The sequence below is a fragment of the Zalophus californianus genome, chromosome 7 (assembly GCF_009762305.2).
Source record: "Zalophus californianus isolate mZalCal1 chromosome 7, mZalCal1.pri.v2, whole genome shotgun sequence".
Taxonomy (NCBI): domain Eukaryota; kingdom Metazoa; phylum Chordata; class Mammalia; order Carnivora; family Otariidae; genus Zalophus; species Zalophus californianus.
Window position 1 is genome coordinate 18969924 of NC_045601.1, and position 23774 is coordinate 18993697.

General features: G+C 32.7%; 1 protein-coding gene across 5 annotated transcripts in view; it reads right to left on the reverse strand.

Annotated features, from left to right (window-relative positions):
- Positions 1-1429: 1429 nt before the first annotated feature.
- Positions 1430-23774, reverse strand: part of STXBP5 (syntaxin binding protein 5) — a 178905-nt gene continuing 156560 nt past the window's right edge. For all 5 annotated transcript variants that reach the window (XM_027603983.2, XM_027603979.2, XM_027603982.2 and 2 more), the window contains 3 exons: positions 16497-16608; positions 8898-9118; positions 1430-7135 (listed from right to left, as the gene is read on the reverse strand). In XM_027603983.2, the coding sequence (XP_027459784.1) occupies positions 7094-7135; positions 8898-9118; positions 16497-16608 (375 nt within the window). In that variant the 3' untranslated portion in view covers positions 1430-7093. The remainder of the gene's footprint in view (positions 7136-8897; positions 9119-16496; positions 16609-23774) is intronic.

Genomic DNA, 23774 nt, shown 5'->3' on the forward strand with positions numbered 1-23774 from the left:
CCTCAGAATATTTGTTAAGCAGAGCTTTAGGTCTTCCATGGATGACAGAAAATTGCAACAGACAAGAAAATGAAGAACTTCAGTTTGATATTTCTCTACTTTCCTTTGCTAGTTAACAACATATTCTGTGTTATCTGAAACTTTGTTTTTATCAATGAAATGTGTATCTTACTATTATGTTGGTTTAAAAAGAAGTTACAAAAGACTATTGTGCTTTGTTTTATAAATAGTAAAAAATTAGATAATCTGACCAAAACTAAGGGTTAGAATATTTCTATGTTTTAAGTGAATATAGAGTATTCATTTTAAACAGATAAAATTTGAAAAATAAAATGACTTGAACTTTTTTCTTCTTTAAAAGATCACGTTTGTACAAAAACTGAAAAAAGTACAGTGATGTAGCAATCATATTATCTTTAAAGTAATGAAAAATAATCAAATCTTCCTATAAACTCCTGTGAAGAGTTACAAGTATGTTTCTATAAAATGGTGGATGGCACTGTACCATTTACACAGGACACACCCTAATTGAGGTTCTTTAAAAGACCATGAACAGAGACATGAAGACAATCTTTCTTTAGTTTTTTTAAATTATCACTTTATGCCTAGATTTTCTGGAAAAACACTCTAATTTTTGATAAACTAGATCATTCTACTAAATGCTCTACATCACTTTATAACAAATAGCTTAGGAAGACATTTTTTTCTGTTCCATATCCAAGACTTTAATAATTCTCTGAATAAAAATTAATTATAATGAAAGTTAGTCTTTGCAATGTCTCGTTTTCCCTTGTTAAAGGCTCAAATAAGGTGAGACATGACTGCCACCATGTGGGCAGTAAAATGAATAGATTTCAAAATCAAACCTTCAATTTAATAAAAGAATTACCATATTCTTTAAATACGATGGAGAACAGTAAGTACTGTTTGATCTTCTTTATGTTATTCTAAATCCATTAATATAATACTCATTCTTGGTACAAGTAGTTGGACACTATTAACTGGCAAGATGCCAGTTATGTAAATTATCTACATCCTTGTTGCTCAAAGTTCATTCCACAGACCAGCAGCATCTGCACTACCTGGGAGCTTGTTAGAGATGCAGTTAGACCCCACCTCAGATACCCTGAATCCAAATCTGCCTTTTAACAAGATGCCCAGGGAGATTCCATACACACTACAGGCCAAGAAGTGTTCATCTACAGTAAGGGCCTACAGTAGGGGATCTCACCTCACCCAATGCAGGGGAGGTGACTTTTACCAAAAAGCCCACCTAGTTAAGAAAAATAGTTTGTCTTACTTGAATTGACTTTATCTTTGCAAATGTAGAAATCTATTTTATCTATTATTTGCTTAGGTTAAACTAATGGGATTAATTCCACAATTCAGAGAAAAAAATTAAAACAGATTTTCCAGAAAAAAGGGCTTGTTTAGTTTCAGGAGAGATTAGAGTATTTTATTTTGCCCAATCAGAGCCCTTCAGCATAAAGACATTCATATACATATATATGAACATTTTCCAGAAACATTATAATACATTTTTTTTAAAATACCAGCTTAACGGTATTTATTTACAAAAATATTTCATTACCTAATTTTAAACCTTTGCTGTGATGACATTTTGTAAAGTACAGGAATGCAAAATAACTACAAAGTTTAACACATTTTTAGTGTTTGCAATAGTGCTTTTGTTTTTGTTTAAAATGAAACAGTACACAGAGTTGGTTTTTTTTTTTACCGTATTTAAAATACATATTCCAGCAATTACCTTTGAGATAGTTACTGGACTGAGCAAAATTAGAAAAAAAAAATAAAAGGTGCAGCAACTGAAAACTGCCTGCGGGTTTAAGGTAGACACAAGCTAGAGCTCTATACCAAGCATGCTTGCCCCTGAAGTGGACAATGTTAAAAACTTATCCTTGCTCTTTTTAATATTGTTTTGGTGATGCATTTACAATGAACCAATAGTATAACTAGAAAGAAATGTTTTTCTGGTTCTAACTATCATGTTAAGCAGCGGTCACACCTAAAGTATCACAGTACCGTTTATTTACAAAAAAAAAACCTAAAAAAATTTAAAATATGATTTTCTCTTTGCATTGCTTTCTACTGACATGTTGAGTCTGTTTTTAACTCCTCACATTGTCTTCAGTTGAAGCAAAGTTCGAACAACATAAAACACTTAGCAAAAGTATATTTAAAAAAATGAAACTCCCAATCAAATAGGATTCCATTGCCATTAGCCTATGTCCATTTTAAATGCCTGAGCCAAACAACCTACAATAAATTAGTACTGACTTATTTACATCTCATACACTATAAAATTTTAATTTTAAACTATGAGCCTCATTGCAAAATACCGGCAAAACTGACATTCATGATTTTTCTGATGTAAAGAATGCAATATGCAATAAAAAGAGCAATTACATGTAGTCCTGGACTACTGTACTCAATTTGTAAATGAATTGTGCCTAGTAATTTAAGACTCTATTAATAACTGAAGAAAGCCATGTTATATAACTGGGAAGTTATTAAAACCATTTAATTCAGCTGAGAAAGGTAAACTAAAGTTTTCCCTTTAATTTTTGTTGTTACAACTATTTTCTGTCCACAGAACTTTTAAAACTTCTGTGGCAGTAATAAGATCATTAATATTCACAGGAAAAATAATCCCCATAGCACTTTACAAGAAATTGGTAAGTGATGAAAAGTGTGATTAACAAAAGCTGTAAACAGTATCTTCACATTCATTTTCAAATGAAAAAAAATCACTGGTGGGCATAAATTTCAATCCAAGAGAACAAGCACTCTAAAAAGAAAAAGAAAAAAAGGAGGACACTTAAGATAGAGAAGTGCTCTTTTTCAAAGTAAATACAGATTAAAAAGTCTAGGAATAGTGATCAAGTATCAAACTGATAAGGAACAAATTCTATAAACTACAAAATAAAAACCTTCATTGACAAAAATACATAAACTCTGTTTTCATTTTTGGAAATTTATTTTTAAAAAAGGTAGAAGAAAATACCTGGAAAACTATTTTAAATATATATATATTTTAAAACAATAGTTAAGGTAGGCATCCGACAGCAAGCTGCAGCTAGTGAGAAAGATCTCGCAATTACTGTTGTGGGCATTTTCCCCAAAATAAAATTAATATTTGAAAATGCTCAATAGAGGGTATTTTTTAAACCATAGTAATGATTATCTTTCCTGTCAACGCATGAAGACTTTTGAATAATGTATGATTCTCTAAAATTAATTGTATCTCGATATGAGATACCAATATTTCTTATTATAAGCGTAAAACATAACTTTTTGTATGGATAATATACATACTTTTTAAGTACTTTGACTTAAACTTAACAAGTTCACCATTTTTAAAATTAAAGAGTACATTTATAAAAATTTCATTTTAAAATTAAAAGTATATTCTCTAGCAGTATGTATAAATATAACATGTTACTGTATGATCTTAAAACAAATCTGAAAGTGTTGCAATAATTTAAGACCTAGAACACTGAAACATACAGCAAATGATTTTACTATTTTTTTCCTTGAAAACTATATAAAGCCCTATTAAAGATTTTAAGACTATGATCAGTTTAATTATTTAAGGTGCAGCTAGCAGCATATTCATGATTTTGGCATGTTTTATACATATGCATCACTTGATTTTAACTGAGAAATGTGGATTAAATGATAATAAAAAGTTTTTGTTACCTAAAAAAGTGCAGAAAAAATTCAAGTTTAAAGTTCAGTGCTCTTTATTTTGCAAAAACAAATAAACAAAATCCCCGAAGTTAAAATGTAAAATAAATCTTTGCCACAAAAAATTTACCTTTGGATATAGCTTTTCTAATGTCATTGAGAAAATGCCTTCAGCAAAACATAGGGAATCTGGAACTCAGGGTAAAACTCTGCACTCTGTGGGGGTCTCCCCCTGTCTTCCCTTTCCTCAGCTGTCTCCCCACCACCCCCTGTAACCTAAAAATGTGTAACACTTTCAGACTTGTTTAAAACACTCACATATCTACACAAAAGAACTTCAGAGAAACCTACAATTAAGAAGGTCTAAGCAAAAGAAATGCTTCTTTCTTTACTATAAAGTACTGTACTTAAATTGTAATATACTACACATAACATAGACAAGTAGCAGCATTTTTTTTTCACATCCATAAAGAAAAGCAAATTAAGTCAATCACAGCTCAGTGATATCTATAACCATTTTTGGAAACACTTTGTACAACTGAAATGCAAACCCAGGGGATTAAGATGATGCAAAAATTCAAATGGATGTAATATATAGAATTTGTCAGAGTATTAAGATTTCAAATAAATTTCTAAGGAACTATATATGAATTTTAGTTTGAAGAGTGAACTGGCTATGTGGTACATATAGGGAAACAACTTCCTATTGATAAGCTGCTAATTAATGAATACTTCAATGATTTTTAGAGCGAAGGACAAATGCAACAAAGAATTATGTCCTCAAATGAGGATATGGAGGAAGCACACACAAATCTTTCATTTTCCTAATATTTTCTATTTTTTTTTTTTGGTTTGTTTTCCTGAAATCCTGGCTTGCTGGTGACTATAACTTTTTGCACATAAAAAGAAAAAAATAGAGATGTTATCTCTCAAATTACAATAAATTCCCTGGGTTAGTTATTACTGCAGACTGTCTCTTATCTACAGACTGAATCAAGTATAACTCGGAGAAGCCATTTTCTATTCTCAAAAATAGTTCAAGCTTTCTAGTTCTAAGTGAGTTTCTAGGTTTGCTGTGCATAATCTGTAGATTAATTTAAAAACAAAATAACTCAAAATATTGATTTAACATTTTCTTATAAAATCCATTTCAGATAAATGTATCTACCTCTCTATTTGAAAATAATTACAAGATTAGTTCATTTTATATACAACAGGAAAAATGACCATAGAAATAAAGTTGATGTACAATTAACACAAAGTAACACAGCAAATTAAATAACTGGAGTTAATATGCCCTTCCACATAATGGGGAATCAACCAGTATATTATTTTACTTAATGCTTCTCAACTTTAAATCCATAACTGTTGATTTTATTGATGACATTCTCAAAACTGTACCTTAAAAAGGGGCCTAATACTTCCTGTGACAGATTTTGGAACAACAGGTTTATTAGATAACACAGGATTCAAATTAAGCCATCTGTAAACTGCTGACTGTTCATCATATAGCTGACGTTAACTAAACAGAAACATGTTATCCATAGGTATTTTCTACAAATTCAAAACCTTTTGAAAATGATTACTTTTAAAATATTTATTTTGGCTCAATCAATTATCTCTATCACATATATTTAGTCCCTCCCTGATGACATTCAAAATAAATTTTAATGTAAACTTTTGTATCCCATAGTGCACATTATAAAATGTAAACATAAAAGCTTTATTAGTGAAAAGAAGAGGAAAAGATGCATAACAGACTGTGTGAAATTAAGGTGTTCTACATATACCTTTAATGTTCATATGGAATAGAAAAAACAACCATCAAGTTTGCTATCAATTTGTGCTCTGATTATATCTTAATGAAAAAAAATATTTAAATAATTATTTATAGAAGAAAATATTTAAATTTCATTAATAGTAAGTGTAATGCTTCTATTTTGCTCTTCCTTTGTTGCTTTAAGAACCACCAATAATCATCTCAGATGAGCCTGTATTACGAGATCACTTACTTCCAGGTCTACCAAGTTATCTCTTCCCTGTCTGCAATGCTATTCTAGGAACCAATCATTTATTGTCCACTGATGGTATCGTTTGCATTATACTCCAATACAGAAATAATTTAGTTACCAAAATGCACATATTTTCCTTTCCTTTTGGCTTTTTAAAACCTTGAAAGGACATGTACAGATTTATAGTATATTTCTACAGAAAATATTTTGTAGGTCATCAGACTAGACTCTTATATAGATAATTATTGACAACAGATGCTTGTTTTCCATGCGACAGCATGTGCACTAAGATTTAATTGGCTCATCACCTGAGTGTACTGGAACTGTTAGCAAATAAAGGGCATTTTAAAAAGGGAGCTGAGCGTTTTACTGAAATAATGAAACATTTTTTTCGCAATTTTAATTAAATAATGCAAAGGTACATTTGGTTAAACATTTTATAAAAATTCAAGCAAAATTAAAAACTTAGCCAATTTCAACATTTCTACAAATTTAACCAGTAACTATTTTGGTCAAATCCACCTTTAGCTGAATTAATGAGAACAAGGACAAGGGACATTGAAGTATTCTCCTCACCACAATGGAGGTTTTTCTCACTTTCCACACCGTATAGCCACTACATGGAAACTCCCAGAATGATGAGCAGTTCAGTCATGCTCTACACTTTTCTTTTCAATGAAAAGTGATGTATCGCCTTGTTTTGCTTTTGACAAAATATGGACTAAACACAAGTATACAATAACAAGAATCCAAGAGTAGCCCATACACAAGTCAATGATGTGTATGTTTTTATTATTTAAAGCCCACCATTCAGCTTATCTGTCTACAGATATGGTAACAAACAGTTTGTTTCTTTTTCACTAATGACACTGATGACCGTTCAGTTTAAGGGAGGGAAAGTCCAAGACAGCTGTTTATAATTCAGTCAATGACACAAACATAACTATTTCAGCTTCAGGACTTCTGACTTATTGCCTCTCCCTCAAAGAGGTCAAACACTGATGGCAGATACAATAGCACACAATCTTTTGGCCTATGAAAGATTAATACAAGAATGACCCAGGAATAGTCCCTGCCAGGTCTCCTCAACATCCCCCTTTGTTTCTTCATCTGTAACATGTGACCTGCTTAGTTCCCACACTGTCCACTCATAGCCGGCACATACCACCTACTCCACTTTGAGTGTGTGTGGACACTCCTCAGTTAAAGCCACATGACTGAGGTAAAACAGTGCATGATTGTGCTAGGAAAGAACGGTATCGAGTGATGAACATCCCTTTAATGTTAACTTTCCTAAACTGAAATCAATAAAATAAAAAAGGAAAATTCTTTTTCCTTCCAGCTGAAGTTGGACTTAGTTGGATTTCTGGTTGTCAGAACTGGTACCATTTCTTATCTTTGTATTTCAACATCATCTAAAGGGGAGAAAACACAAAAAATGTTTTAAAAATGCCAGAACAACAATATTTACGTTATAATCAATTTCTGTATTTTTCCAAAACATTATATCATCCTGAAACATTCTCTAGTGTTACTGTATTGCTTACTTCAAATCAATTTATATTGAAAGCAATAAGAACTGTTCCATTTAGAGAAAAGACCATAACTATTAAGAACTATAGCCTAGAAGGTCCTCTTATTTTTTTTAGAAATGTGACATAATTAAACTTTGGCTCAGTATATTCTTTGGTGACCTAAGCTAATACCTTAGAAATAAGGTAATTTTCAGTTCTCTGATTTGAACTAAAAATAATGGTTAAAGAATCTGGTGAATGAAAGGTTGAAAACAGTACTCTTGCTGCCATCCAAAACTTACTGAGCAGTTACTCTGACAGGCGCTGCATGGCACACCCTCCCTACATGAATTCATTTGGTCGACCCTCACAGCTCTATGGTTATAGATTATTATTCTCCTCATCTTATAAATGAAGAAAATAAGGCTTATACGGTTACCCAAGGTAACACAGTGGCGAAACTGGATTACAGCCCACACTGTCTTCTTTAAGAACCCATGAGCTTAACCACCTCAATATATTATTTCCACAGACTTTCAAATATGGCTCACAAATATCATTTGGTAAAAGGGAAAAGCTATCAGTTTGAGTCTGAGCTCTTTGCTAAATACTTAGAGTGTGAATATATTTTGAAATTGGCTGAAATGTTAGATGCATTAGTGATCACAGTCAGATGCAGGGTTAGGCCAACAAAATTCTTGACCAAGGTCACTAGCCTATATCTGAGGTGTGTGTTAGCCTAGTACAAGGACTCACAAGGGATCTCCAAATTTCTTTGAAGCCCTGGACAAATCTCTCCCAGGTCAAGTGACCTCTTTCATGCATTCCAGTGTCAGCATTCTTGAGCAAGGAAAAGATGACTTTTGATTGAAAAATTTAAAGAGCAATTACTGATAGATTGGGTACTCAAATATAAAAATAACCTTAATATGGTTTCTTCAGATAACAAACTAAGAATGTCCTCAACGGTTAGGCTAGGAACTAAGTGTGTGAAGTAGCCCAATGTAAAGCATCATGGAATGACAGACCTATGTGGCAAAATGAAGATATATATTCTACCCAAGGGCCTTTAAGATCAGTGTCTTAAAGTGTTACTATGCTGGCCAACAAAACATACTTGTAAGGCCAGCTAGGGAGCCCTTTTTTAAGGGCATCCGTTTCTAAGGTCCACCATGACTTTTGAATTCATCAAGACGAATTCGCTGCAAAAATGCATCTCATTCATCCTCTGTATGAACTGGGCTACAGATGGATTTAGTATTGTCTATTTCAATAAAAATGTTTGCCAATTTTAGTTATTTAGATCAACCTAAAGAATCAAGAGAGGCAAATTATTTCCTTTTTTAGAAGTTAGTAGTAAAATTTGAGGCCTTTGCATTCCCTAAAAACAGCTGCAAAATCATTGGCTTTGTTTACGAGAAGTCTGAATGTGAGCAGGTTCCTTCATAATTTATAAACTTCAGTAAGAAACCAAAGGCTACTGAAATATATTCTTGTAATGGCTCCCTCTGGTGGCAAAAATCAGGAATTTGCAATTGTACAGAGGATAAATGAAAGTTCTTGCATAGAAATACAAGAGCTATTAAAAAAAAAGGAACTCAACAATTTTCATACTTGCTTTAACCTAGGTTATTTTGTTTAAATATTTGTTTGATAGACATACCTCATGAGCATGTTTAGAAAACGAATCTGCACTGGACAACATAGCCGCAGTTCTTTCTTCCAGATCACCAAGTTTCTGCCCTCTTTCATCTAGCGCCAACCTGGCTCGTGCTAATTCACCAACAACTCCAGATGCTGCTCCTTTCACACCTTCGATGCCGCCAGGACCAGGGATATGCTGTGCAAGACTCCTTGAGGCCTTTCCTGAGGACGATTCTCCAACTGAATGAATTTGATAAGTGAAAGAGTAACTCAAATGAAAATTTAATATAAAAATCCTACTATATATAATATTAAAACACAATTTTTAGGTGGAGTATCAGTGTAATTGAAATATTTATATATTTCACTCCAAAATTAATGTTTTTATATCATTTTAATAATTTTAGATAGTTTCTGAAACATGCAAAAACAGAATGTATATTAATTTTCTACTCTATATTAGTTTATGTAACAAAATTTGTGTAAAAAGGGGACTAGTAATTATTTGTTGCAATGAATAACAGGCATACTGACACCCGTTTACATAACAGTAAAAATTGTTATTAGTTCTGCAAAAAATTAAAGATAATTTAAACATACAGATTTGATTTAGTTTATTTATTCCATGCTTTCTCATACTTTAAATACTATGCCTAAGCTTAGAAGAAAAATGAAGAATTTATTCATTACTCTATTTCAGTCTCCATAAGTCATAGATGTGCGACATCCCTTTCTTTCCATTTATCTTGTCACTTACAAATAGACCAAATTTTTCCTTCAAAAGATCTCAGGAATTCACTGCTTCCTTTCCTTACATAATCCAGACCTTGATTACCTAATATCGAGATTACTGCAAAAGTCTTAAATTCTGTTAAAGAATGAGGTCAGATTTCCCCTCCTCCCTCAGGCTACATTTCTTTCATTAGAAATATAATTCACATACCATAAATTTGTCCCTGAACACTTTAGTAACTTTTAGTTTATTCAGAAGGTTGTGCAACTATCATCACTAATTCCTGAGCATTTTCTTCAAAAACAAAAACAGAAACAAAACCCCCATGCTAATTATTAACAGTCACTTCCCATTCCCCTCCTTCTCAGTCCTTGTCAATCAATAATCTACTCTGTCTTTATAAATTTTCCTATTCTGAACATTTCATATAAATGGATTCAGATATGTGACCTTTGTGTCTGGCTTCTTTACTTAAAATAATGTTGTCAAGGTTCAACCATGCTGTAGCATGCATCAGCACCTCACTCTTCCTGATGACTTGAATAATATTCCATTGTATGGAGATAGGACATTTTGTTTATCAGTTCATCAGCTGATGGACATTAGAGTTGTTTCTACTTTCTGGCTGTTACGAATAATGCTGCTATGAACATTTGTACAAGTTTTTGTGTGAATATGTGTTTTCAATTCTTTTGGGTATATACCTGGGAGTGGAACTGTTGAGTCACATGATGACTTTATGTTAACTTTTTGAGGAACTGCCAGTTTTCCAAAGAGGTTATGGCATTTTTACATTTCCACCAGCAAGGTACAAGTTTCAATTTCTCCACATTCTTGCAAACATAGTTTTGATTACAGCCATCCTAGTGTGAAGTGATATTTGATTTGTGCATCCCTAATGAGAAATGATGTTGTATATTTTTTTATGTGTTTATTGGCCATTTGTATATTTTGTTTGGTGAAATGTCTATTCAAACCCTTTGCCCATTTAAAAACTGGGCTATTTGTCTTTTTATTGTTAAGTTGTAAGAATTCTTCATATATTTTGAATACTGGACTTTTATCAGATTTCAGATATATCAGGTATATGATTTATAATATTTTATCATAATCTGCAGTTTGTCTTTTCACTTTCTTGATAGTGTTCTTTGATTTTCAATTTTAATGAAATCCAATTTATCTCTTTTTTCCTTTGGTTGCTTGTGATTTAGGTGTCATACCTAAGAAACCACTGCCTAATCTAGGGTCACAGAGGTTTATATCTACGTTTTCTTCTATGACTTTTATAGTTTTAGCTCTTATATTAAGGTCTTTGATCCATTTTGAGTTAATTTTTGTGAATGGTGGGACGGCAGGAAACTTCATTCTTTTGCATGTGGATATCCAGTTGTCCCAACACCATCTGTTGAAAAGACCATTCTTTTACCTTTGAATTTTCTTGGCATCCTTGTAGAAAATCAATTAACCATACATGTATGGACTTATTTCTGGATTCTCAGTTCTATTCCATTGGTCTGTGCATCTCTCCTTATGCCAGTATTGCACTATCTTGATAATTATAGTTTTGTAGTAACTTCGGAAATTGAAAGATGTGATTTCTCCATCATTTTTCTTCTTTAAAAAAATTTTTGTGTATGTGTGGCTATTTTGGATCCTTTTCATTTCCATATAAATGTTAGGAGCAGTTTTTTTTCTTCAAAAAAATAGCTGGGATTTTGACAGGGATTGTGTTGAATGCACAGATCAACTTGGGGAGCATGGCCTTCTTCCCAATATTAAATCTTCCCATCCATGAACATAGGATGTCAAGGCATTTATCTATGACTTAATATCTTTAAATGATGTTTTGAAGTTTTTAGGGCATTTTACACTTCTTTTGTTAAATTATTCCCAAGTTATTTTGTCTTTTTGATGCTATTATAAATGGAATTGTTTTCTTAACTTAATATTCGTTTTGTTCATTGCTAGTACATAGAAGAAATGAAATTATTTATATTGATCTTATATCTTGCAATCTTGCTGAACTTGTTAGCTGTAATTTTTTTGGGTGTGGCTTAAGATTCTCTATTTGCAAGATAATGTCATCTGCAAACACAGACTTTTACTTCTTCCATTCCAATCTGCATGACCTTTAGTTCCTTTTCTTGCCTAATTGTCCTAGTTAAAATTTCTAATATAAGGCTAAATAGAAGAGGTAAGACCCTTTGAATTTCCATCTAAAGGTTAGTATCAGTTATAAAATTTTGGGGGGAAGGTAATTTTGATAAGGACTTCATTAAGTGTATATCTGTGTATGCATAAATCAGTTTTGGGAGAATTGATGCCTTTTACTGAATCTTCTACTGCATGAATATGGTATATTTCTTTTATTTGGGTCTTTAACTTCTGTCAACAAAGTTATATAATTATCTGTTTTCCCCATAGAGTCCTAAACATCTTCTGTTAAAATTTATTTCTAAGTATTTGACTTCTTTGGTTTGTTTGTTTTGATATGACTGTGGTAGACAGAATAATGTCCCCCACTCCTCTAAAAGATGACCTTACTCTAACTCCTGGAACCTATGATTATGTTACCTTACACAGGAAAAGGAACTTTTCTGCAGATGTGATTAAGTTAAGGAGCTGGATTGCCCAGCTCTCTAATCCTAGATTATCCAGGTAAACCCAATGTAATCACACAAGCAAAGAGGTCTTTCCAGCTATGGGCAGAGAGAGATGGCTTCAGAAAAACAGATTCAACAAAGTTGCTGGCTTTGATGCTTTAACTAGGGCAATTACATTCTCTTATCTTTCTTCATTCCTGATAGTGTTTACTTGTGTCTTACTTTTTTTTTTTCCACTTAGTTTCACAAAAGATTTATCAATTTTATTAGATTTTTAAAGAATCAACTTTTGGCTTTGTTGATTTTTTTTCTATTTTGTATTTGTTTACTAAGTCATTACTATCTTATTATCTTCTATTTTCTTTGGTTTATTTTGCTGTGTTTTCTACCTTCTTGAGATGGCTGCTCGGTTCAATCATTTTCATGTTTTGGTTTTTTTTTTCCCTAATAATACTGTATATATATTTAAGGCTATAAATACCACTATTACTTTATTTTATTTTTTTCCTAAAGATTTATTTATTTATTTGAGAGAGAGAGAATGAGAGATAGAGAGCACGAGAGGGGAGAGGGAAGAGGGTCAGAGGGAGAAGCAGACTCCCTGCTGAGCAGGGAGCCCGATGTGGGACTCGATCCCGGGACTCCAGGATCATGACCTGAGCCGAAGGCAGTCGCTTAACCAACTGAGCCACCCAGGCGCCCAATACCACTATTACTTTAGATGCAGACCAATGGTTATAAATTCTTTGACACATGGGTTATTCAAAAGTTTATTTCTTAATTTTCGAACACAGGGGTTTAAAATTAACCTTGTTATTAATCACAAGTATAACTGAATTCTAATTAGATCACAAACCCTTAATTGATTTGAATCCTTTGAAATTCAATTTTTAAAAAATCATATAACATATGGTCAACTTAAACCCCAACTTTTTTCAAAATGCAAGTTTCAAACATACAGGAAAGTAAAAGAACTGTATCATAAATATCCATACATTATCTAATTTTGGTAATAGATAACATTTTTTGCTATGTGTCTACATGTAAAATTTTTAAATATAATATTCAAAATTCATTATAGACATGATATTTTACCCCAAAATAATTTGGTATACATCTGTAATTTCTATACAAATATATTTTATGAACATCCTGTGTGTGTTTGAAAAGAATGTATTCTGCAATGTTGTATATCTGTTTATTAGGTTTAAGTTCATTGTGTTGTTCATGTCTTCTATGGCCTTTACTATAAGACTTATTGTTTGCTTTTATATCTCAATCAATGGGCATATTAGCAGTTCCCCTGCTATGACTGGGAAATGGTCTCTTCTAGCAATTAGTCAATATTTGTTTTTTATATATTTTGAAGTGAAGATATAATGTGCATTCAATAATGCCTTAATGTTTACATTTTGATATTAATATAGTTAAACCAGCTGATTCATTTGTGTTCATGTTTTTCTATCTTTTAAAATTTTAATATTTCTGTTTTAAATATGTCTTCTGTAAACAATGTACATTTTTTCTTCTTAAATTCAGTTGGACAACCTTTGCCTTTTAAATGAGACATAATTACTATGGTTATTTATACTTAAGTCTACAGTCCTTTATGTGCCTGTTTTGTGTTCTTTCTCTCTTCCTTTCTTGCCTTATTTTGGAAGGATTGTGATTTTCCTGCTATTCACCTGGAAGTTATATACTAAGTTGTAGAAGTCACCTTGAAATTTTAACATGCATCCTTATTAATGCTACTGGATATTTTTTAAAAGTCTCTCAAAAATTGCATGATCTCAGATCACCTTAAATCCATTACCCTTTGTGACTCCCTTGATTTTATGTGATTTTTTTGGGTCACACATTGTTTATTTATATGTGTATATACATACCACAAGGCTTTGCTTCCAGTCTATACAGATTACATTTATGCATGCACTTGCTACTTTCTTTCTAAAACATTGTTTCCTACATCTCTGACATTCCATGAAGGAATATTTAGAGTTCCCTTTAGTGTGGTGGCAAGTCTTATTCATGTGTTCATTTGTCTAAAAATGTCTTACTCCTGAAGGATATTTTCTGTCTTCGGCTGTTGAGAAGTCAGTCCATAGCTTGTTAAAAAATACCTCATTTTCCTCTAGTCACCTTGAAGATTTTCTCTTTGTCTTTGATATCCTCTATTTTCATGTAACATACTTAGCTGTGAATTTTTTTTAGAGATTTATTTATTTTAGAGAGAGAGAGTGTGTGTGTGTGAGTTGGGGGGAGCAGAGGGAGAGAGAGAGAGAATCTCAAGCAAACTCCACACTGAGCCCGAAGGGGGGCTCAATTCCATGACTCTGAGATCATGACCTGAGCCAAAACCAAAGTCAGATGCTTAACCGACTAAGCCACCCAGGCACCCCTCTAGCTGTGAATTAAAAAAAAAAAAAAAAAAAATTCTTGGAATTCATTAGGCTTCTTGAATGTGTGAATTGGTATCTTCTATCAATTCTGAAAAATTTCCAGCCATATATGTTTACATATTGATTCTTCTTTATATGCTTTGCTATTTCTTTCTTTAGAAGTCCAACATGTTAGATTTTCTCACTGCAACTTCTATTTCTTTTTTCTTTGTATTTTACACCTTTTTTGTTTCTCTGTACTACATTCTAGATGGTCTATTTTGATGGTCTTCAAGCTATATAATTTTCTCTTCAGTTGTGTCTAATTTGTAGTTAAATTTATGCACTCAGTTTTTGTTTTTTGAATCTTTCAGTTCTAGAAATTAATTTTAGATTTTACACATTTGTTGTACTGATTTCTATAGGTTTCAGTTATCTGACAAAATGTTCAGGCATGGTGAATGTGAACTTATAATATACATAACTATTTTATAGTTTATGTCTGATAATTCTAATATCTGAAGTACCTGTAATTCTGCTTCTGCCTCTTCTGTTTCATTGTTCATGGTGTTGATTACTAGTTTTCCTGGTTCACTTGGATGACATATTTGAAAAATTATTTCTACAAATAATTTGAGGACTTGGAATATGTTATCTTCCTTTAGGGAACATTTTCATTTGCTTCTGCCAGGTGCTAGGGACTTAAAACAGTCTGTAAAAATACTTAACTAAGGTTGAAAGTTTTCTGGGACACTCAGATAATTTAAAGCTGAGCTCAGTCTGTGTGTGTGAGGGCTGATTTATTTCCAGTTCACCTTTACTCCTAAGCTTGGCCTTTGGGATCCTTTGCAAAAAGCAGAAGTTGTTTAACAAGATCCCTACCCTTGCCCATTCTAGGAGCCCACTTTGCTAGTATGAACACAGTTTAGTGTATCAGCCTCCTGCTTCGGATTAGCAAAGTACTCCAGGGTAAAATTGGCCTCACTTTGCCAGACTCAGCACTCTGGGTTCCCATCCTTCCCCATGTCCTTACTCTACTCTTAGCTCTTTGATGTTTTTAAGAATTAAAATAAACATTTTTTAATTTTGTATAACTTTATCAGTTATTCTTGGTGAGAATATTATTCCAAATTACCAGTCCCCCATAACTTAAACAACAGTCTTCATTTTAAAAAATGAATTAAAACTGACTGATCCTTAGTAGCAAGATGATTGATCAATAATCTGGGTAAGTTTTGAAAATTAAATTGCACTGCTACTTACTGATATTTAATCTTACAGCTTTTCTAATTAGTCAAACAAACACAAAAGGAAAATTCTGTAATATTTTAGCAAAACAGAAAGAGAATAAAAGGAAAAAAGTTAAGGACAGATAACAGCTATTTGAAAGAAAGGTCAATCATTGACTCATTAGCTCCTTCAAAGGACAAATTTCTACTCTGTGCCAATTATGTGGAAGGTAGTAAGTAAACCAGATTTTGCTATTTTAAATAACCTTCTGATGCAATGATAATAGTTCTGGAGGTTTCGTAAAATAAATGTTTAGGTTAAAAACTTTTTCAAAGTTAAGGTCATCAGTTAAGGTAAATTATGGAATTGAAAGAATAAATAAGGATCACATTTAATGAAAATAAAATACTTTCTAAACTACTCATTTAAAGTTGTGAATACTCCTTTTTAACCACCTGAAGCTATTCTGATCTTGGTTCCCTGAGTAAAATACTCCTCTGATTTGGGTTAGAATGACACAAAAAACCTTTTATGTATTTTTGCTAAAAACATGGATATATTAATGTGACAAAGAGGAAAAAGGTGAACATAATTTATACATGTAGGAAGAATTTAAATGGCTTGAATGTTTCAGTTTTACAGATACAATACCTGAATTAAAGAAATCAACTTACACAGTTCTTCTCTATCAAGAGATTGTGCACCACCTCCAAATAAGCCTTTAAAGAATCCCCTGTTTGGTGCTTCAGGTGTTTCTACAGGAGTGAAGAGTTCACCCAACATCTCCTTTAAAATCAAAACAAATTGTAATTGGTAAAGTTACAGGGAAACTAAACTATAATTCACAAAACCATCACTGTAAACTCTAACTTAAGCTTATAACATTACCTGTTGAGATTCACAAACAATTAATGAGCATATTTCAAGTGACTAGATCCAGTATCTACTGACTTAGTCGAACAGTTAAGACAATTGACTAACTTGCTGCTTGCTACTTTGGCTAGATTATTTTCCTTACATTTCAAGCAAAGATGATATTCTCACTTAAGAAGATTCCAATCATTAAGACAAAATTTTCCCATAATTCTTAACATCAAAAATTGATAACTGGATTAACAATTAGGTCTTCCTACATTAGAAAGAAGAAAAGCTATTAGTAAGTTGAAAAGTTTAGTGTAATGATAATGACACAGTTTTGGAATTATCACTTTCAGCTGAGTCAGAAAATTAGTAATCTAGAAAGACACATCAACTTCTTTTTTCATAAACATAGCTTAGGAAGAGAATTATGCCAACATACACCTGGAATTCCAGAAATGTGGCAAGGGGATGGGAAGGCTTCTTTCTGTGTTGTCTGAAATTACTATTCTTCAGAGCACAGAAATGGTAAAACTAACTCAGGAGACAAGAAAGGTTGCTGACATGTTATTGACTTTGTAAATAATACATAGAGAAAAGGAATTTCTATAAGAGAAGAATGGTAGCAACATTATTTATAAGGCAGCTCTGGGAAGCTTTAGAATCAAAATAAAAGTATAGTGAGGCTTTGGGATTACATTTCTGTCCACTTAAGAGTAGTAGCTATGATACAAAAGACAAGTACATTATTGGTTCTGGGTAGTTCTGCTGTATCTGGTTTTACATTATTATAGTTGAAGATGAAGCATGTATTTTTTAGAGTTTCTTCCTTAGGGCAGGGCTAAGAAAGTTAATAAAGGATGTCCAAAGATTTTACTTTTAAGTATATTCATATTAATGTTGTTTCTCCAACCATATTATAAATGGGAAAAGATAATTGTTAAAACAATATTAACAAGAGTTTCATTTATTATGTTGAAGTGGATTGAAGCTTATATATTTTAATTTTCTTTCCTCTGAAATTCTACAAAGTGGAATAAAACTGGAATGAAAAATTTCCTGAAGTCAATAAATCAAACTTGTTAAAGCTCACTAAAGAATATACTCATAACTATTATTTAATTCAAATTTATATTACACTATATATCAAAGATGATTTTAGGCATATTCCCAATCATTTTTATACTGTACTACAACAGATTCCAATTTAAATTGATACAACAAAAATGGCAAACAGCTACCATTTGAGTGTCTTTTATGCTAAATCAAAAGAGTAACATGACATATAACAAGTGATGGTATAAGGACATTTATTTTAGAATTACAGCTCTTATTTGGTGTTTAATGAGCTTACAATTTTACAAATGCAAAGTAAGAAATATAAAAAAAACAAATTACATTTATAAATGAAGAGTCATTTATAATGTAGGAATGACTGGTCCAGAGTATGAACTTTGGAACCACATGGACTTGGATTTGATTTTCATCTCTGCCTTTTTACCCCCAGAGGCACTTTAGGCAAATGTTTCTCAGAGAACTGGTTTCTAAGAATCTGTAGTCTCAAGTATTAAAATTTGGGGAGAAAAAGTGATATTAAAAAAAGCATATATTACAACATAAATACTATCTACAGATTTTTTTGCTTGTATTTAAGGATTTTACCTATGATTAAATTTACTATTTACAATGATTAATTTTAATGACTAACAAATCTAAAATAGATTTGTATTTTCTATGATATCTTTCTACATCTAATAATAGTAAACTCTGTCTGAAATAGTATCTGGAACTTTTAAACTACCCCAAAATATGAATATACAAAAACAAATATACTTGTCCGATGTTGGACTCTTAGATCTCATTTATCATGTGTGTTAATAAGCTTATGGGGTAAAATTTAGGACTGATTTCATGAATGGATGAATGTATGTGCTTTATCACTAAACTCTTTTTAATACATCAAATAATCAGATTTTAACAATTTTGATTAAGAAAACCCTGTTATAAAAATACTGAGTTTAAATAAATATCTTAGAGGATGAGCACAGCAATAAATTTCAATATTGAATGTATGACATTTAAGGGAAGCTAAATAGTTCAACTGTCAAAAATTTTGTACAGTGAGTACTTGGGAGTTTGTTTATAAATTACAATATTAAGGTGCTTAGGGCAATTATAAATTGTTTAAACTGAAATAATTCATATGTTCCACCTCTTTAAAATTGTTTTTTTATTTAAATTAAAAAATAAAAACAAATTGTCAATTTGAAAAGATAACTTGTACATTTTGTTCATGTTTTCACTCCAGATATGGTTAGAATAATGCTGTAGAAATATATTTAGGTATTTCAATCTATAAACATGCTTTTGACTGCCTCTCAATGATAATAAAAAGTTCTGGAGTCCATGAATTTTTAAAACAGTTTTATTGAGTTAACTGACATATGACAAACTGTACAAACTTAAAGTATAAAATTTTAGCATATGTATATATACCTGTGAAATCATCACCACCATGAAGATAATGAACATAGTCATCTCTCGTGCTTCCTTGTGCTTTCTTTGGAAAACCTTCTCTTGCTCCTTCTTGAACCCCCATCACCAAGTAAATGCTGACCTGCTTTCTCTCAACCTTGGTTAATTTATATTTTCTTTAGCTTTATATAAGTGGAATCATACAATATTCTAAACTTTTTTTTTGCTTGGCTTATTTCACTCAGCATAATTACTGTGAGGTTCATCCTTGATACTGAATGTTATCAACTACTCATTCCTTTCTATTGATGAGTTGTATTCTACTGTATGGATATACTGCAATTTGATTATTCATCAATAATGAATAATGGACATTTGGGTAGTTTCCAGTTTTTTGGCTAGTACAAATAAAACAGTTACGAATATCAATTTCCTTTTCTCTTGAAGTTAAAAAAACTAGGAATAGAATGGCTAGGTCTTTGGTTTATGAATGTTTAACTTTTAAAGAAACTGCTAAGTTGTTTCCCAAAGTGGTTGTACTGTTTTTTGTTTTTGTTTATTTATTTACATTCCCAGCAGTGTATTAGAGTTCTGGACCCTTACATCCTTGTGAGAACTTGACATGGTATTTTTTTTTTTTAAGTTATTTGAGAGAGAGAGAGACAGAAAGAAAGAGAGAGAAAGAGTGTGAACACAAGTGCAAGCAGGAGGAGGAGCAGAGGGGGAGGGAGAAGAGAATCTCTAGTAGATTCCTCTGAGCATGGAGCCCAACACTGGGCTTGATCTCACGACCCTGAGATCAAGACCTGAGCTGAGATCAAGAGTTGGATGCTTAACTGACTGAGCCACCCAATTGCCCTGGCATGGTATTCTTAATTTTAGCCTTTCTAGTAAATCTTTAATGGTATCTCATTGTGGTTTTAATTTACAGTTCTGTAAGGCCTAATAATGCTGAACATCTTTTCATGGTGAAGTATCTGTTCAAATATTTTGCCCATGCCTTTATTGCGTTATCGTCTTTGACTTTTAAGAGCCCTTTACATTCTGGACATAAGTCCCTTATAGACATATGTTTTGCCAAGGTTTTCTTCTAGCTTGTGGCTTATCTCTTTACTTCTTAAATGTCTTTGAAGAGCATAATTTTTTAATTTTGTTGAAGTTGCCAATTCTTTCTTTTATGGATGGTGAGTTTGGTGTTGTAGCTAAGAAATCTTTGCCAAGCCCAAGTTAACAAAGATCTTCTCTTAGGTTCCCTCTAAAAGTTTTATAGTTTCAGGATTTACATGTAGGTCTATGATCCATTTTGAGTCAACTGCTGTATATACTGCGAGGCATGGTTCAAAGCTCACTTTTTGCATTTTAATATCCAATTTTCCCAGCATAATTTGTTGGAAAGGCAATCCTTTCTCAATTGCATTGTCTTCATCAAAAGTCAGTTGTCCATATACGTGTGGGTTTATTTCTAAACTCTATACTCTGTTCCATTGATCTATTTATCTAATTTGATGCCAATACCATGTTCTTTTGGTCACTGTAGCATTACAGTAATCCTTAAAATCAGGTGGTACAAGCCCTTCAACTTTATTCTTTTTCAAAGTTGTTCTGCCTATTCTAGGTCCCATGCATTTCCATATGAATTTTAGAATAAATTTCCCCAAAAAAATTTCCACTGAGATTTTGTAATTTCCTCAAATCTATAGATCAATTTTGGGAGAACTGGTATTTTAATATTGAATTTTCTGACCCATGAACAACGTATATACTTCAATTTACTCAGGTTATTAAAAATTTCTTTCAGTGTTTTTGTGATTTTCAAAATAGAAGTCTTTCATATTTTTGTCAGATTTATCCAAAGTAGTTATTTTTGTTGCTATTATAAATGGTGTATTTGTTTATTTTAAAGATTTTATTTATTTATTTGAGGGAGAGAGAGCAAGCACAAGCAGGGGTGGGGGGAAGGGGCAGAGGAAGAGGGAGAAGCAGACGCCCCGCTAAGTAGGGAGCCAGATGCAGGGCTCGATCCCAGGACCGTGAGATCATGACCTGAGCTGAAGGCAGACGCTTAACTGACTGAGCCCTCAGGTGGCTCAGTGTTTTTTAAATCTCAATTTCCAAGTGCCCACTCCTCGCATAGAATTTTTTTTTTTTAATATTGCTCTCATATCCTGCATCCCTGTCAAACTCAGTCATTATTTCTAGTAGCTTTCTGGATAGATTTCCTAGAGAGATGATCATGTCATCTGTGTAATAACAACTGGTTTACTTCTTCCTTTCCAGTTGAGATGTTTCTTCTTTCTTTTTCTTGCCTGAATGTACTGGCTAGAACCTTAAGTACAACACTGAACAGAATATAACACTGAACAGAAGTGTTGAGAATGAACATCCCTTTCTAAAAGCTCCTGATTTTAAGGAAAAATAATTCAGTAACTAATCACTAAGTATTAGGTGTAGATTTTCCCTAGATGCCCTTTAAACTCCCTTTTATTCCTTCTTTGCTGAGATTTTTCTTTTTTTAAATTAGGAATGGATGTTGGGTTTTGTTAACTGCTTCCTATTAAATAATATGGTGAATTATACTAATTGATTTACAAACGTGAAGTCAACCCTGCATTCCTGGGATAAATGCTATGATAATTAATCATGACCAGAATTATCCTTCTGATATACTGTTGGATTCAATTTGCTAAAATTTTGTTCATAATATTTACATCTGTATTAGTGATGTATATTGGTCTGTATATAATTTTGTAATGTCTTTGTCTATTTTTCATATCATGTTAATTGTAACTTCCAGAATGAATTGGAAAGGATTTCCCCACTTCAATTTTTGACTTTTGTGTAGAACTGGTATTATTTCTTCCTAAAACGTTGATAGAATTCACTAGTGAAGTCATCTGGCTTAGAATTTTCTTCTCAATTAGATACAGTACTACTCTTCAGGTTATCTATTTTTTCTTTAGTGACATTTGGTAATTTCTCTCCAGGAATTTGTCCATTTTCATCTAAATTTTTTAGTTTATTGGCATGAAGTTGTTCATAGTATTTCCTTATTATCCATTTTAATATTTGTCAAATCTGTAGTAATGCCACTCCTCTCATTCTTGATTCTGGTAATTTATAACTTCTCTCTTCATAATCGGACTGGCTTGAGATCAATTTTATTGGTTTCAGAAATCAAACTTTTAGTTTTATTGATGTTTTTCTATTGTTTCCTTGTTTTCCATTTCTGTTCATGGTTTTCTACTTGGATATTTATTATTTTCTTTCTTCTGCTTACTTTGGGTTTCACTTGCTTTTCTTTTTCAGTTTCTTATGGTGGAAGCTGAGGTCACTGATTTGAGAAGAACTTCTAACAAATTCATAGTTTGGTCTTCTGTATCTTCGATGTGTCCAGTTAACTTTTTGAATGTATGGAATACATTTATAATAACTGTTTTGATGTCCTTCTGTACTAATTGTAATATTTGTGTCAGTTCTGGTTTGGTTTCTTAAAGATTAATTATTCTTCTCATTATGGGTCATATTTTCCTGACAATCTGACTGGATGCCAGATCTTTTGATTTTTACCTTGTTGAGTACTGGATATTTCTCATCTTGCTAAGTTATCTTGAGCTTCATTCTGGGATAATAGGAAACATTTTGATCCTTCTGGGTCTCACTTTCATAATTTGTTAGGCAGGTCAGAAGCAGCGCTCATTTTAAGGCTAATTATTCCCCAACTAATGAGCCCAGACCCTCCAGAGTACTCTACCCAATTACCCACTGAAGTAGGCTGAATAATGGCCAACTAAAATATCAGGTTCCAGGGGCACGTGGGTGGCTCAGTTGGTTAAGAGTGTGCCTTCGGCTCAGGTCATGATCCCAGAGTCCTGGAACTGAGCCCCGCATCAGGTTCTCTGCTCAGCGGAAGTCTGCTTCTCCCTTTCCCCTCTTCACCCCCTTCCCGGCACCCTACTCATGCTCTCTCTGGCACTCTCTCTCAAATAAATAAAATCTTTTAAAAAATAAAATATCAGGTTCTAATCCCTGAAACCTATAAATGTTACATCTTGTTAAAAAAAAAAAAGGGAGGGGGTGTCTGTGCAAATGTGATTAAGTATTTTGCCATGGGAAATTATCCTGATTATCTAGATGGGTCCTAAATCCAATTACAAGTGTTTTTATAAGATGGAGATTTGACATAGCACAAGAGGAGGAGGCAAGGTGACCATGAGGGCAGAGATTGGAGTAATGCAACCACAAGTCCAGGAATGCTGGCAGCTACAAGAGGATAGAAGGGGCAAGGTCTCCTCTAGAGCCCCTGGAGGGAGCATGATCCTGCCAGCACCTTGATGTTGGCTCAGTGAAACTTACTTCAGATTTCTGACTTCCGGAAGTGTGACAGAATAAATTTATGTTGTTTTTGGTCACCAGGTTTGTGGTGATTTGTTACAGCAGCTTCAGGAAACTAACACACTCATGAATTATAAATATTTTTAGCTTGGCTTTTGGGAGCAGGCACTGTTCCTGGCCCTGGGACCAGGCAAAATTCCCTCTAATTTTCCTTTCAGATGGTTCTTTCCCAGGCCAGAGAGTATCCACATGCATGTGCTCAACAGTACTCTACTGAATACTCTTGG